General features: G+C 42.4%; 1 protein-coding gene across 14 annotated transcripts in view; it reads right to left on the reverse strand.

Moving 5' to 3' along the window:
* LDB3 (LIM domain binding 3) overlaps positions 1-17,788 on the reverse strand; it is a 222,384-nt gene that overhangs the window by 55,731 nt on the left and 148,865 nt on the right. For 12 of the 14 annotated variants that reach the window (XM_061635023.1, XM_061635026.1, XM_061635032.1 and 9 more), the window contains one exon: positions 15,335-15,371. The exons of 1 other annotated variant lie outside the window; for it this stretch is intronic. In XM_061635023.1, the coding sequence (XP_061491007.1) occupies positions 15,335-15,371 (37 nt within the window). Of the gene's footprint in view, positions 1-3,567; positions 4,506-15,334; positions 15,372-17,788 lie in introns of those variants that run through there. One more of the 14 variants, XM_061635037.1, reaches the window with a different exon arrangement.

Below are 17,788 nucleotides of genomic sequence, written 5' to 3' on the forward strand. Positions count from 1 at the left end.
CTTGCACAAAATGAGGAATATACACAGCCCTGAATATAATGTTAATGCAAAAGAAACCATTTGTCATGTGTAGGCCAATGATGAGGGTATATCTAGAGCACAGACTTAGAGTCATCCCATCTCCCTAGAGAACTCTGGGAACTGTAGTTCTGTGATCAGAAAGTTCACAACGTCCACACCACACTGTAGTTCCCAGGATTCTTTGGGCAGGGGGTGGGAAGCCATGATGGTGAACCTGGTTTAAAAATCAAGTTTAAGTATATCTAAGTCTAGATCTACCCTGAATGCTGTTTTGGCCAGCAAGATGCAGTAAATAAATAGATGCTTGGCTTTCAATTTTGAAAGCTTCAATATGGCACAGAAATGATCCTAGTAAAAGCTTCTTCCATTGGTCCAATCAGGAAGCAAAATTAACAAGACGGGAAAATACCTGCTCTCCCATCCAGAGCTCTGATCCAGAACCAAAGAAAGACTTGGCATAGAGTTGTAGAGATGTCTGGCTTGATCCTGATAGTTCTAATCACTTTCCTGGTAAGAACTATTAGAGCTGCACTATTTGTCTCCATGGAAGCAGAATGCCTTTTCTGTATACTTTTAGATCAAATGCCACAAGCGTAGATATCTCGCTGGCAAAGAGGAAACCTCTCCCTTGGAAGGTTTGCAAGCTAGTCTTTTTAATAAAGCACCCCCACCCTCCTAAGCACTTTGCTCTCCTTGGCTCATAACTGAGCTCGCAGTTCAGAGACATACATCTGAACCATCCATGCCCCCAATGGAATTTTCTCAGACAATCTCCCCTCTCAGCAATACAATCAGTGCTGACCTTAAGGAGGTTCTGGGCCCAGGACAAATCACGCTGTGTGTGACGACTTCCCCATTGCTTTTATCTCCCCCCGCCTCTGCTGTCCCTCCTCCTCTTCATGGAGATGGTATAGTGGCCTTTCCGTCCCTCCCTCTCCCCTGGCATATATTTTTTTTACTTTTGCTGCTGCTTTAGCAGTAAGAGTGCCAGCAAGGTCCTCCACCTCGACCTCCTCCCTCCCTGCCTTGTTCTAGGAAGGGACGAGGTGGAGAGCATCATCAGGTGGGCAGGAGGCTGCAGGTCTGCTGGCTGTCAGCACCAGACGTGTATTTGGTGGGAGTGGAAGTGCAGGGCTAGGACAGTCACTCCTATTGTCCCCAACCCTTTTCCCAACAGGGATGGCCCTGACTCCAATGGTCTCTCAAAACTCTTCTTAAAATACCTTCTGGAGGTTGAGAAAAAGAGACTGGGGAGTGGCTGAGGTTATGACAACACTCATCGCCTACAGCAAAGCATTTCCATTGGCCACACCTGGAGGGGGAACGGGATGATCTCCCAATCAGCTGTGAAATCTGTTTGAAGCAAATTTTAAAAAATGCACTCAAGCTGATCCCACCAGGTATTACAGTAAAAGAGGAGGGGTTTGACTAGTGACATGTGCCCCCGTTTTTAGAAAAGAGAGGTGGCGATGCACCGGAACCAGCAGAACAGTAAGTGTGGCTCTTCCCTGAGATATTACAGAAAGAAAAATGGCATCACTCCCTCATTGAGCTTGTGCTTTAGAAGCTTCATTTCAGTGCTCCCCACCCATTGTCTTTTAAATTTGAGAGCATTTTTTAAAAACTAATTGGGGGGTTCTCTGTGGATATCTGGTGAGAAAGAAGCCATCACTTACTGCACAAATGTATACTGATTTTTATGTATTTATTCATTACATTCCTATCCCACCATTCCTCCCAAAGGAGCCCACAGTTTATCCCAGTTGAACTGTCATGGTGATAACCTGAGCTTGTAACTGGCAAGAGTGCAGGGGACGGGGGAAAGGGGTGATTTGAGATGAAATTGTGAAGCAATCAGATTTAGGTTCTCCTAGAGAGAAGGGGAAAAATATAAAAGCACAAAACAAGATTCACAAAAAGGTTCCCAACTGTAAAAGCAAAGCTAAGAAACTGCCTTATACCGACTATTGGCCCGTGTAGATCAGTATTGTCCACACAATGATTAGCAGTGGCTTTCCAAGATTTCAGACAGGAGTCTTTCTCAGCACTACATGGAGATGCTAGGGATTGAACCTGGGCCCTTTGGCATGCAACAGTGTGCCCACTGAGCTACATGCCTGCCCGCCTGCCCGAGTGATGGCCTTCTTCCGCGCTAGAGTTGTGGAGATGGACTGGAGACCCCAGAGGATTTCCCACACCCATGACCAGTAGTGTAGTGGCAAATTTAGAAGTGCACAGTCCCTTCATGATAGCTACAGCCACGTCCCCTCCCATCCCCCCCGCTTTTTGCTGATGTGTTCAGAATTAGATCCTTGTTAATTCTTTGCCCACAACAACAGACATCCCTAGGAGCCAATCAGCATGAAAGGGAAGAGCTACTAAGAAAAGTCTTCGGACACGGACACAAGTTAGAAGATACTTCTCAGTGGCTAACACACTCCCCTGTCATGATGGATTGGCTCAGGAGGCTGGAGAGATAGGGACCCTGCTTCCAAAAAAGTAAGGGGTCAAAGACCTCCCCCCGAGTCCCTGGACAATTAGACCCCTGCCCATGACTCTGTACCTGAAGCAACCTAAGAGGTGACTTTGCCTACAAAAGCCCCCCCCCCCATAGCACAACTGGCTTGATGCTGAGAACCTGGAACTACCTCTTCACTCTATCCAATCCAAGTCCTTGCAGTATGTGGAAAGAATTAGAGGCGCTCTTTCCCAAATGCCCGATAACCTCTGGTTGCACTCAGCTGGTCCCCCCCCCCTTGCTTGTTGAGGAAAAGATGGGAAAGGACCAGGGAAAGGGGCAACGGGAAATTGCTGTTCAAGCTAACGATAGGAAGATCTGTGTCTCTTTCATGAGGTCCAAGCTTTCATGCAAAAAAGCAGGAAGCAAAGTGCTAAATAACCCCAGATTGTGAGGACAGTGTGAACAGTCCTACCTCTTAGTTTAAAAATGAAAATAAAAATCAGTGGTCAACTGAACAGAAAAACTGCCAAGCCAAAATCCGGTACAGATTTAGGCATTTAAAAAAATATATCAGTGGTTGCAATCCTTTCGCACATACATTCAATAGCTAGAGCTGTGGGCACAGAGCTCTGTCAGGAGGTCAGCTATTGTGTCAACCAGCTGTCTGGCAGGAAAGAGAGTGGGGAGGCTTAAATTCAGCCTCATAGTCTCCTACCTAACAGCTGCTTGTCACAATTCCTGATCTTTCTGACTGGCGGCAGCGGAGGGAGCTATACAGATGTAGCCCTTCTTGTGTGTATGTTTCCTCACACAGTGGGAGCCAGGCTGTTTATGGCCACAAATAGCCTCCTAACTGGATTGGGGCAGATGGGTGTGAGTGTGCACAAATCTAAGGGGAAAAAATGGGTGTAACCAACTACAAATTTCTCCCCATCACAGAATATTGCTATTTAGCTCTATTCTTTCATAGGAACCTAGGACTTTTGCAATTAATGACAGGCAATAAGAAGACAAGTTCTCTAATAAAAGAGAATTTTGATTTTATGAAGCAAGGTACTTAAGGTAAAAAGGCACGTAAGTTCATCTGTTTTTTAGATTCTTTATTTCAGGTAAACCACACTGCTATATACAGAGAAAAGTGGGTTCCAAAGCAACCGCAATACAGAAGAGGCAAAGTTTTGCTAAAAGTTATGCCATGCTTTTTAAACCTTCAGTGCACAAATTATCGCAAGTTTTCTCATTTCTTCTAAGCCAACTTTACAAGGTTTTACTACCTTGTGCCTTTTGCTTCTCTAGTTCTTGAGCTATCACCTTCCAGACTTTACACTCACAGCAAGGTTCAAGTTTCAAAGGCAACATCTTAAGCCTTGATTTTTAAAGATATGCCACATAACAAGGAAAAAAATAAATTAAACCCAGGACATCACATGTCTTATCTAAAATGACATCATTGAACTATGCCAACTAAGAGGTCTACATACTTGGTAAGCCCAAGCCCCAGGCACAATACATTTTCCGTTCCAACTTCCTAGTTCCAGTTTTCTTTAATCTGCAGGAACGCTCTCTGGAGCTATCATATATATATATACTTGCTCACAGAAATCTGTCAGTCTCTCCATTTCATTTCCATTCATTAAAAGCTAGAAATTATAATACCTAAGTCAGTCAGCATTTTTAAGCTACTCTATATGTGGCGAAGGCCAATCAAATCAAATCTGTTTTACAATTCAGAAGACTTACAGAATGGTGGAGGGAAACCAGCGACAGAAAACAAAAGACAAGCACTTCAAGGAAAAACAACAACACCCAGTGCCTTTAGCGTGTCAATATATGCAATACTCCTAGGCGCTAACTCAGGAGAGTAGTTTATTCTTTATAGAGTACATCTGTCTTGCACATTTGTTTGCTATTCATAGGTTTGTTTTTTTAGCTTGTGACATTAAGGATTTGCGCCGATAGGCCATGATGCCAGTTGCGCAATTTGGCAAAGCGTGGGCTGTTACGTTCCATTTCAAACTTTTCCCTGTGGCATGAAGAAAGAGACAGAGGGGGGGAAAGGGAGAAAGAGGAAGAAGAAGAAAGAAAGGGGTTAAGGACTGTGGCCACCGCTCCCCTACCTTATAACTAGGGCAATGGCAATTTATTTGGATTTAAGTTGCCTCAAAAATCAATAGAAAACAAAAGAAAAGGGCAAAATTAGCCTTTTTGAAGAAAAATTGGGGTTTTTCATTTTTAAATGCTTGAGTGAATTCACACACAAATTCCTGTCCCTTGGTCTCAGTTTGGTTTGGCTTGACAGGGCTGCTTTTGCTAGAAACCCTTACGTGTAGCCTCATTGTTTTCCTGCCAGCAAATTCCCATCTGATCAGGCATCAAAAGGTTTACAGCACACAAAAACAAAAGCAAATATTGTCAGCAATTTTGCACCTAAGTAAGTGGATAGTCACGTGTATCAAAAGTACACCAGACATGAATCTGCATTTAATACATATTTTCTATGGCTAGAACAGCCTTCCCCAGCCTGGTGCCCTGCAGATGTCCTTGGGTCTCCAATTCCCATCAGCTCCAGCCAGCATGGCCAACAGTCAGGAATGATGGGAACTGTAGTCCAACATCAGGAGGACACCAGGTTGGGGAAGGTTAGACTAGAACTAGAACAACAAGCTTTTGGTTAGCTCAGAGGCACAGGATCTGCCCAAGACGTTTTGGATTTTAAGACAGAGAATTCAAATGGCACGCCTCTTGCAGTAAACGGGAAAGTAATAAACAGTGCAATTCTATATAGGTCTACTTAGAAATAAGTTCCACTGAGTTCAATGGCCCTTACTCCCAGCAGGTAAGTGAGGATATAGGACTATAGCCTGAAGAACTTACAATTTGATACCCCAAATCACAGGCCTACAGCAGCTGCTTCACCCTGACTCAGCAGAGGTGTAATTCTGTAAGATGTCAATTTAAACCCTTTGAGATTCTGGGACTTTCAGCTCTGCCTTGACAAACATTAAAGACACTCAGGATCTGCCAGGCATTCTACAACTCTATGGATCGATCTGTGCCCATAGTTTGGTGGCACAAACACAGTACAGAGCTGGAAAAACTAAAGGAGTGGAGAAGAAGGAAAGGAATGGGAAAAGTTGTACAAAAGAAGTTACTCATGTGTAATTTTTGCTTTTTTGTTTTGTTACTAAGCCGTTTAAAAAGAAGAAGTGTGTGTCCCTGGAGGTTTAAATTAAAGCCCAAATATATTCTTGTTTTAACGCAGCACTGGAGAGTGAAACAGGTGAGATGAAGTAAAGAGAACACACACTGAGCCCTTGTTCATATGTTACATTTTCTCCTGATGGGGTTCTGTGAAACATGGTAAAACAGAACACCCCCTGAATTGAACTTCATATCATTTTTGGCAGAGAAGCCAGATTTGAGAATCAAATTTGAAGGTGGCTTTGCTTTCCCCCCAAATGGAAATTCTTTCCTGGAGTACAGTCCCCCTGAGAGGGTTCATACCAAATGAACAATAATGGGTTGAGGTGGTCTTAGCAGGTTTACTATTGAGATATGAGTGAGTGATGCTCTCTCCACTTTTCTCTATAACTCCAGACCAAACCAAACATGCCATTAATTGAGTGAATAAAATTAACACAAGTGTTTCTTTTAAACGAAAATGCCAGCTGCTCTAGCAACGTAAGAAAATTAGAGAATGGGGTAATGGCCATGCTAGACATGTGACTTCAAACGTCAATAAAATTATTGTGCAGCAGCAGCACAAAGGCTGGGAGGGAGAGTTTAACCCTTCACCCCCTGCTGTGGTCCACATAAAAGTTGTCATCCCACCCACACCAAATTTCTGTTTGGAGGGAAGCCTAGGGATGGACGAGAATTCAGCTGAAATTGGATTTAGCACTGGACTTTTCAATGGTCTGCATATTCTCTTCCTTTGTTGAATAATCCTGTTTGCTCCAAACGTCAGCAGCTTTCCCCCAACACCAGATTCCCCCCTCAAATATTCCCTCAAATGTATTGTTCTTTTATTGATTTTTCTCACAGTACAGCACAACAGTACAGATTTCTCTCTCTTTCTCTCTCTGCCACCCCCACCCCACTTGAAGCTCCAATTGGAAGGAAGCAAGCCAAGTCTATAATAGAGATTAAAAGTCAGGTAGAGTCTAGGGAGTTCTTAATGTGGGTGAGACTCTCTAGTCTTGCCTTCTAATCTCTGTAGTGTTAACCTGTTAAATGACTAAGAGGCAAGCCTAGAGACTAGAGCAGCCTTTCCCAACCAGTGTGCCTCCAGATGTTGTTGGACCACAATTCCCATCTTTCCTGAAAATTGGCAATGCTGGCTGAGGCTGATGGGAGTTGTGGTCCAACAACATCTGGAGGCACTCTGGTTGGGAAAGACTGGACTAGAGAGTCTCACCCACGCTAAAATTCTAGGCTTGCTGAGGCAGTGGTGGGGGGTGGAAGTGGGCAATGAAAGCTGCTTTCCTTCTTTCTTTTTCAAAAGGGAAACAGTTGGTTTCTGCTTATGTGAAAACTGACCAGCCTCAGTCACAGCAGAGGAAAAGGAGGCAAAGCTGCTTTCCTTTCCTTTATCATTATTTCCTTTCAAAATATCAATCTTTCATTTATTGATATTTCCTTTCATCTTATCAATTTCCTTTTATTTATATTTCTTTTCAAAATATCGATATTAATATCAATATTTCTGAGAAAAAAACAGACTGGTAAAAGCAGCAGACAGAGATCGAACTCAAATTGATACCGCCTGTTAGGTCGACAAAATGCTTCCAAAGTGGCACCAGCCAATGGATCCCAATTTCTAGAAGCCTCCAATGGCAACTATGGAAGCTGATGCAAATAGCAGCTTTGAAGAGTCCATTTTCATTGGAATCATGGCAAAGGGGGCAGGTTAAAAACTCATTTGAGGACCTTCCACTGCTTCTGCTTTGTCTCTGTCTGAAGTCCTCTCCTTTCCTATAGTTACCGTGCCAAAGGCTGACACAGGATTTCTCCTGAGTCCTAGAGCCTGCAGCTTTACCACAGAGGGCTGACTGAGCAGAAGGTAGCTATGAAGTCTTGCTGGTGCCTCCATGCATGTTATTTTCCAACTAACCTTCCATTAACATTCAGTTGATATAGCACATGATGTAGCTTTGTCCTTAGTCTGGCATGGCAAAACTGTGCATGAGAGCATTGGGAACTCTAACTGAAAGGACTGTGACAGGCACAGTGCTATTGGCTACCACTGAGCAGCCAAAGAGTGGGTTCAAGTGATTTTTATGAATTACAGTTCCTGGGCTTAAAAAGTAATAATAATTCACTAATAGGCAAAAAACCTTGCGGTTTAAGAATGTACCTATAGCCCACAGATATTTCTACCAAACTTTAAAAAGCAGGGAAATTGGGCAGCTATAGTGAATGCACCAGGGGAGCAGGAGACCTGACCTCCTCTCTGAGATATTGTACTGCCCTACAAAGTTGTCAAAATGCAAACACATGGGTTGGTCTTTCACAGTCCAATCCACTTGCTGTGTAGCTTGGAAGACCATAACCTCCAGTTTGAAACAAAAAAGGCTATCTTCACCATCATTTGACATTAACCAATAAAAAGGCTTTGAAATTAATAAAAATAAATTTGACACAGATTTCTAGGATGAATAATGAGGGAAATAAAATTTTCTATTATTCTACAAATTATTCTATTATTCTACAAATTCTCTGTAGAAATATTAGTAACACAGGAAAGAAGCAAAGTAAGAAGAACACCAACAAACATACAAAAATATAATTCTCCATCTTTGGAGACGGCGGGTGTTGCCACCACTCACCATATGCTCAGAGGAACATGTTACCAAATTCTTCCAAGCTACACAGCAAGTGGATTGGACTGTGAAAGACCAACCCAAATGGTGTTTGCATTTTGACAACTTTGTAGGGCAGTACAATATCTCAGAGAGGAGTTCAGGTCTCCTGCTCCCCTGGTGCATTCACTATAGCTGCCCAATTTCCCTGCTTTTTAAAGTTTGGTAGAAATATCTGTGGGCTATAGGTACATTCTTAAACCGCAAGGTTTTTTGCCTATTAGTGAATTTCCCTGCTTTTTAATCCGGGAGGTAAGAAATGGGATCCTGTGCAAGTTTGCTGAGAATGGATTGATCATTTGCATGTTTATTAAATTCAGTGCGATTTACTCCTGTGCAATCATGCTTAGGATAGATAAAACTGACCGGGGGGAGGGACGGAGAACTGGAGTGGGCAGGGAAGGCAGAAGAAGGAAGAGGGGAGGAGAAAGGGAGAGGAAAGGGGAAGGAGGGAAAAGGCAGGTCTGATCATTTTTATGATTATTGGGTTGAATCGGATATACTCCTATGCAATCATGATTAGGATAGGTAAAACTGACCAGGCTGGGCCTGCCAACCAAGACGTCTTCTGTATCTTTCACAGTTGGGCAGGGGGAAGGGACAATTCTAGCTTGTAGTTTTTCCCATTACAATGTTGCAAGAACACCTGCACTTGGCTGACTTTCTCTTTTACTAAAGATACAGGATCATTGTCAGGCCCTGAACCTGGCAACCCTACCTCCCACCCAAATTTAAAACAAAGCTGTCCCTGGCCACATCCACACCAGGCCTCTATTACACTTTGGACAATCATTATTTATTTATCTATTTATTTAGTATATTTATATACCGCCCCATAGCCGAAGCTCTCTAGGCGGTTTACAATAAATAAAAACATTAAAAACAAATATACAAATTTTAAAACACATCTTTTAAAAACAATTTAAAACAATTTATCATGGCTTCTCTCAAAGCCATGGCTCAAAGCCAATCATGGCTTCTCTCAAAGAATCCTGGGAAGTGTAGTTAGTGAAGGGTGCTGAGAGTTGCTAGGAGACGCCCTGTTTCTCTCACAGACCTTCAGTCAGAGTGGCTCAGACTGTTAAACCATTCTCTCAGGGGAATAGGAGTCTCCTCTCAGCACCCTTCACAAACTACACTTCCCAGGAGTCTTTGAGGGAAGCCATGACTGTCTCAAGTGAAATCAAGTCTGGTGTGGGTGTGGCCCTCTGGTTAGCCAAGCCCAGCAGCTGTGAGGCTTTTAGAACACTGACAGTTGGTCCTTACTGAGCATGCTCCGCGCTATGATTGGGTCACAACCAAAATTTATTAAATTAATTAAAAATCAGCCAGGCATTTTTTAAACTTTTAAACTGCAGCAGATGAAGGTCAGAGTATGGGGCAACGTCAGTATTAGGATTACAGGTACTCTGTGAACATGGTTGATTTTTAATGAATGACAACAGATTATAACTCTCAGAGAAAAAAGTCCAAAAGGGCTCTGAGGTTTCTCTCTCTCTTTTTACACTTTGAACTGTCTATTCTCTCTGACTGTTCTGTGTATCGCCATGAAAATTGACAGGGTTGTTAAGCAAGCGTTTCTGAGTTCAGGACTATAAGTTATGTAAGGTTTTGTTTTGAAATGAGCTTATGGGAAGCATCAGAATGGCATGGGGGGTATTTTCCATTTAACATTGCGGAATGCGAAAAATCCCCGCTGACTATAGTATACAGCCACTCTTGTGGCTGTATAATATGATTGTGTTTCTTTAAAGGTTCAAAGTAAGATATGAACAGGGTCTTGGTTACCATCCAAGCTGAAAGAAGCACAAACAACAAATAGCATAAACAATGGAAATCAGCCTTAAAAAAAACTTTGCTGGTGATACACAAAGCACAAGCATATTGTTGGGTCCTTTTAATCTACAGTTTTCAAGGCAGGACCACCCATTTTAAGAAACAAGGCAGCCTCATCCAGTAAGGCCATGAGGACAAGACTTTCGGGCAGGCATCCGCAGCTCAACTTAGCAACGGAGGTTCTTACCACATTTGGAAGAAAGTAAGTGAAGTAATGCACATTGTCATCAAAAGAGCCTCCCTCCCATTAGCGGCCAGTTGGGCTAAGCAGATTAGGGAACTCTGCATTGGGAAGTCAATGCTGCCCCACCCTGCTTGTTGTTACTGCTCTCTTCCCCATAAGACCATTATATGAAAGTAAATTTACCTAATTGGACTGCTAACCAATGGAGTCTGCCCCACCAACTTAGTTCTGCCCTCAGCCAGCCCCCCTTGCCTGCCCTTGTTATAACCACTCCAGACGGTGGCACTGCCTATCAGCTTCTTCCTCCTTAGTCTCAGTGTTGCCATTACAGATCTCAGCAGGGAGGAGGATGCGGACAAAACTATGATTAGTTGACTCTGCCTGTCCTTGGCTCTGGCTCCACCTGCTGTTGGTCTTCCTGCCCTCTGCCCTACAAGTCTCAGGGCCACCAGCCACCAGTGCCACTGGCCCCTGTGTCAAGTTTCCTCTTCCCCTTTGAAATGTTAGTTCATCTTCTGAGAGTTCTTACGCTATGCTGAGTATTTTCACACTTGAAGAGGTCAACGGCATGGGGCAAGGGCAGGGGCAAGAAAAAACACAGCATAAAGGTAAGTGTTATAGAGAAGAGCTGGGTACTCAGCACAGGCCTGTCCCAGGATCCTTATAACATGCAGTTCTGCCCTTAGATGTTTCAAAAGCTCCTACAGTATGTGTCATGACATTCTGCTGCTTGAGGCAAAGGACAAGATGGTGCCCCCTATTCTATGTACTAACACCAACTGGGCAGGAAGTTGAATCTTACTTTAGCCTTTGCAATGGAACAATATCCCCCACTGCACCTGAGAACAGCAGGCTGGCTCAAGAGGAGCAGAGCAGATCATGTGGCAAACGTAGCTCTGTCCTCTGACATCTGCCTGCCACCTCTACCTCTGTTCCTCCTCCTCGCATTGGCTGCCTGAAGTGGCTGCCTCACTTTGCCTAACAGTAGTGCCAGCTCTGTGTGTGTGTGGGGGCCTTTTAAGTAGAGACCTGATCCCAGTCTGAGTCTGTGTTGGAATTGCTTTTTAATATGTTTTTAAGGCTTTTAAAAAGATGTTTTGTTTTAATATATTTTAAAGTCTGTTTTTATGATGTTTTACAGTGTTTTTGTTTGCCGCCCTAAGCTCCTATTAAGAGGAAGGTGGTATATATTATTATTATTATTATTATTATTATTATTATTATTATTATTATTATTATTATTATTATTATTATTATTATTATTTAGTAAGCAGTTTCCTGGCTAGGCAACTCCAACTTGAATTAATAGGAGTCTTGCAAAATATAGCTTTTTTTTTAAAAAAAGCCACACATATAGAACCTATGCCAAGATATCTCCCTCCATCTCACCATAATAAAGAATTCAAGAGATGTCATTAGAGAAAGACAAACTACTTCACAATTCACTGAATAATTCATGGCAATCCCATAACAGAAGAAAATATTACAGTAAATGGTAACTTTTCTATCTGAACCACCACACACTCTCATTCTGAGAAAAGGCTATGTATTAACAATGGCTGGGACTGGTTATAAAAGGCAGCTGGCAGGCCCAGGACTGAAAAAAATATAATTAAAAAAAAAACTCTGGAATTCCAGAATTTTTCAGTGAAATAATATAAGGAAACATGGAGTTCCATGGAGGAGGAGACAGAGCCTGAGATGACAGTATTCATTTGCTATATTGACGTTCTGGAAGTACTTATCTTGACCTTTCCCTCAATGTATGGCAGCCTTCTCCAACCTGGTGCCCTCCACATGTTTTGGACTATAACTCCCAGCTGTGCTGACTGGAGCTGATGGGTGTTGAAGTCTAAAACAGAGAGCCACCACCCCTCAAGTGTTGCATGAAAGTCTACCTACCAGTTATCACAGCCTGAAAACAGGAGAAAGCAAGCACTCTTCAGGACTTAGGAGACTTGCACAGGTGTAGGGTTTTGCAAGACCGTTTTACTAGATGAATACTGAGGCAACCCCCCCCTTTTTTACCTCAAACAATGGTTTAAGGGATTGCCCTCCCCTCTGAAGACCACACACAGAGTATACTAGAGGAATTACAGATTGCATTCACCACAGGCTCTCCCACAAGCGCACTGCTTTGGAATCCATGTGCAAAGTCAAAGGTTCCACAATCACTATACTATTGACAGCATGGGGGAAGGGGTGTTTGACACAACACTCCATCCTTGCCTATCCCATCTTTGTGGAAGTACAGGTGACTTTATCTGCTGGCCTTCTGGGAAAATCAGAGGAATAGCAGGACATAGTAAACATCTGTACCAAGCCTCTTCTTCTATGGTCTAGAAGCCATATTCTTCTGCTGTTGCTTTTGGGGGGGGGGCAGGGGAAGAACCTAGAGGCTAAAGATAGTACTGACTGAATGTATAAACGCCTACTTTTAATGTTCTGCCCCATCATGCACAAAATCATAATGTTCACCAGTGGCTGAGTACCCTGGCAATCGTCATTTTAGAAACAACTGAAATAATGCACAATGCCTACAACATACAATACATGGCACATAGAATATTGTTATGTGCTTCAATCAAACCACATTCAACAAACTATGCAATTTGCTATAAATGGGCACACCTGCACATTTTCTTTTTGAAAACAAAAATGTATCCTGCTACACCTTACTTTCAGCTCCAGGAGGACTGAACCTTTCCTTTGTTGACCAGTGCAAGCTCTACGAAGAATATATTTAGTCTTCAAATGCATGCACAGGAACATCAGGCTGACGTTACTGTACCATACTGTGTTACTTGTGAAAACCTCTCTTATCCAATAGTTCCTTACTGGTGCAAATGTAATTACCTCAGTTCATACAGGAGTCCTAAACAGAGCATCTACATGTTAAAAAGCCTTTAAGGTGACTGTACCAGCTTGTGACAGCTGGTAGGCACCCTGAGCTCAGGGATAATGCATCACTTAACAAATTTGAATCTCCCCAAATGTAGAAGGGCTTCTACAGCTGCCAGGTTTAATGTACTCCCATCCGCCCTTCTGGAGGGAAGATACAGAAGGGTACCTGATCACGAACGGGTCTGTCCATGTGGAATAGAGGAAGTGGAAACTGTAGGTCACATTTTATTTATTGTACCTTTTATAGGATCTCCACCACTCTTTTATTACCCCAATTTTACAAAGTACCCTGGACTTACCTAGTAAGCTTTATTTAACACACTTATTGGCAGACAGGAGCCCACAGGTTACAGTAAGAGTGGCTAGCTTCTGTGCTGCTGCTGTCGCATGTCAGAAAACAATGATAAATGACTTTATATAGGAAATTTTATACTGATTTTAATTTTGTACTTTTTACTCACTTATGGCTTTATGTACTTTATATGATCTTGTTTACTCGTGCTTTTTATGTACTGATCTTTGATCAAAGTAAATTATTCATCAGCTGCTACCGTCACCCTCAGAGAGTCCCATTCCAGCATTCTCTCAGCATTACTGCCTGCTTGCTCTCCCTCTGGTGGTATCCAGCTTGTTTGTGCACTGAAAAAATTATCCCTTAATTTCTTTGGTCTCCTCTCTTGCTGCTAGAAGAAGCTGGTGGTGGTGTGGAGAGAAAGATGGAAGGAGGCTTTCCAAGGGAGGCTAGAACCCAGTTTTCTTACTATGCAGAGGCTCTATTTAGGGTTCCTGTGCCAACCAAGTCTTAGAATTGGGATGTTATGGTCAGTTGCAATCAGAGTATAATTCAGCAGAGCCCTAAGAATGTGCATTCTCTGAGGCTACCCAGTGCATATATAGCAAGGGCAGATGCAGCACAAAAACCCACATGCGTGAATGTCACACATGACAATCTGCATGCAGAGACTGCACATTAATTCCCATGGGATGCCTTCCATGTACAAATTTTGCAACATGTGATGCAGCTCTTCTATCCATAAGCATTTTGCGGTATCAAGGGTGGAATCTAGTCTACAGATAGTCTATTCAGACAGATTAGCAAAGCTCCAGCTGTATAAACATCTGTCACTTGCAACAGAAGGTGAATGGTAGCCATATGTCCCTGAAAACTATGTCTAAAATGTTCTGATGGGAGTGGGCTTTAGAAACAGGAATATACATAGAAGAGTCACAGGGATGAAACATCAATAAAAGCCTCAGCAGCACAGTGGCAAGGCACAAACCCAAGACTTTGCCTAGAAGAATAATCTCAGGAAGGCAGAACTATGTAAACAAGAGGGTATAGGACCCAGATGTATCTATTTCAGACAACCATTACTAAACTGGATGTAGGAAGAACATGACACTTATAGGCTATCACAAAAACCTTGTTATGGATGACCATTTGAGTTTCTGAATGACAGAATATTTGAAAATGGACAAACACTTTACTCTAGTAGCAAAAGCAGTCCTGTGTGCTCATACAGCATTACTATGAGAAGAAACAATCCAAATAAACTTGGCTGAGTTGGGTGCCCCTCCATTTAGTTTCCAGTAAAACAAACTTTAGATGTTTTATTCATATCACTGGGAACAACTCCTTTACCGTTATCATCAGTACATCTCCATTGAAACAAATGCCAATCGCAGGTTCATCCAAATAAATTGCTCATTAAAATTTCAGCACTAGCCACACCATCTTATTACATTTCCATCCACTTAATACAATTTAGGGCAGTCACATGCACACTGGCCCATTGAGTCTGTCACACAATCACAAAGAAATGGGAATTCCTTGTGCAAAGACTTGGCAAGGACTGAGTACGCCCAATAAAGTGATTCTACTTTGCCATCTTTTCAATCTAGAGCCTCTTGTTAAGCCAACAGCACTTTCATTTTAGTGGTTTGAGTAAATGTAGTAGGCTTTTTAAGAACTAAATTTTTATAGTGTTTAAATTAATGCCAGTTTAGAGCACTAAGTATTTGTTATCAGTAAAGAGAAGGCCATAGTGCTTGCTGCTAGTTGCCTACCTTGATCTCCTCAGGGCATCTTCATCTGGATCTTGCACTGCAGGTGAGAAATTGACTCCATTAGAGGGAAAACAAACAAACAAGGAGACTGGGTGGAGCTCATAGTCTAACTATAAGGGGGTGACGAGGAGCAAATCTGGTTCTCTTGGGACCAAACAACACGTTACATGGGAGATCTGTGATTTCTACTATCTGGCTTGAATTAAAATAGAGAAAACATATTTCTAATTCTTTTCTCTTCTGAAATCTTCTTTTCTCTTCTGAAATTAGAGTACTTTATATACATTAGAGTACTTTATATACATTAGAGCTAACAATTTAACCAGAATTCTTTTAACCCAATCTTCAAGTAGAGCGCTATTTGGGATTTTCCATTTAGGTATCATTTTGATTCTCGCTGTTACAATTAGAGTAGCAATAAATTTGTTGGTCTTAATACTTAATAACCAATTTAATTTAATAACCAAACAGAAAAATTGCAGGATTAATGGAGGGGTGGCATGATGCTATGTCTCAAATGCAATTTCCTCTCACTATTCCTTGGTTTGGAATCTTTTTGTTTGAAACTTCAATCAGCATGTTCTTTCTGAAACTCTACTGTTTTAATTTTGAAAACTCTCCTTCCTTGACCCTTTTCAATCTTGCTTCAGATTTGGCTTTTGGACAGACATAACACTGGAAGCCTTGCTGGATGATCTGCACCTAGATATCAACACAGGAAATACTGTTCTGTTGATCTTGTGGGTATCACAACTGTTAATCTTGTGCTATGTAATTCTCATGGACCATTTGGAACATGAGGCCATTGTGTCAGGAGTTGTTCACTAGTGATTTTATTCTAATCTGTTCAATCAGACACAGAGGATGACCACTGGAGAAGCGTGTTAGGCCTCATGGCAATTTGCAAGTGGCATTCTTTAGGCGTCAGTGGTTTTTAACATTTAGATGAAGCTGGTTGGGAGAGATTAGCTGGAGCTTTGGAGCTGTCTAAGGAAAGATAACTTCAAGAAACTCATAGAAGAAAGGTTTCTAGCTCTCTCCTTCCCAGTGCAGCCATCTGCATTTCTGAAAAGCTTCTCCAGAGGGTCAGGGGCCCGCCTCAAAACTGGGGGATTAAACATTGGGTGCAAATCTCCACCCAATTTTTGGACAATTTCCCCCTCTCCCTGAAGATCCCTGATGGAAATTTCTTGTGCCCTGGAGGAATGAAACATACTAACAATCAATATGTTGCCATTGACACAGGCCCATGACCTTGCTGTCGTCCTGGACCCATTTTAATAAGCAGGTTGCTGTGGTCTCTTGAACAGCTTTCTGTCAGTTACATCTGCTGCATAGGTTGCGTTCTCTTTTGGGGGACAAGGACCATTCCATGCTGATACACACTTAAGTACCGTCTAGGCCTGGCTACTGTAACACACTTTAAGCAGGGCTGGCATTGAAGATGACTCAGAAGCTTCAGCTGATGCAACATGTTACAGCCCATTTCCTATAAAATGTCAGGAGATGGGAGTGTATGCAGATTGGCCATGAATCTGCTCCCAGACTCAATGCAAGGTGCTGCTCTTAACCTAAAACGTTCTATATGGCATGGAATAGACATACCTTAAAGATGTATCCATCTTCCTACCATCCTTCTGTGTCAATTCAGGCCTTCCTTTAGTTGCCCTCTATTCATGAAATCAGGCCTGACATCTGAATATGGCACCCTCAGGCAAATGCCAAGGACCCAAGCACCTTGGAAAGCCTACCATGGCTGACACTAGCACGTCTTTAATTTTTTTCATTACTAAAAAATGTTTTTTGGACCCAGTGTGACATGAGTGCTGGGCTAGGTAGGTGGCTAGAGCCACTGCTGCCATCTTAATTTCCCCCATGATGCCTCTGGGTCTAATGTAGTGTCATTCTGTGATGCATTATCAGGGTCCATAGACATTGCGGAGGAATTAAAATGGCCATCTTCTAAAGCTGTCCAGCGTAGCACTCTTCCCCTCAGTACCACCATTCAGCCCCACCACAAGGTCCTTGCTGCTATCTGCCTCTGCCTCCCAATATGCTAATGGGAAGGCCTTGCTTGCCTCTGTGGTGTGTGTGTGCGTGCATGTGCGCATGCATACGGGCACTGCCTGGATAATGCCAAGAGATGGGCATTGGAGTGTACCTTGCCCAAGGCCATCTCAAACCTGGCAGTGGCCCTTTATGAAATGCTGACATATATGACTGGAAGCAGGGCTTTTAAAGATATGCTCCCAAGACTACAAAATAACCTCCCTGTGGAATTAAGAAATTGTTCCTCTTTGCTTTCCTCTTTTAAAACTGGTGAAACCTTTCTTTCTTTTTAATGGAGCCATTGCAAATTCTGCTTACAGTGACTTTTCTGACTGTCCAAGGAATTTCCAAATTATTTCTGGTTTTTAAAAACTGATGTTAGATAATAACAGTTTCTTTTTTAAT

This window comes from Rhineura floridana, chromosome 7 (genome assembly GCF_030035675.1).
Source record: "Rhineura floridana isolate rRhiFlo1 chromosome 7, rRhiFlo1.hap2, whole genome shotgun sequence".
In the NCBI taxonomy this organism is placed as follows: domain Eukaryota; kingdom Metazoa; phylum Chordata; class Lepidosauria; order Squamata; family Rhineuridae; genus Rhineura; species Rhineura floridana.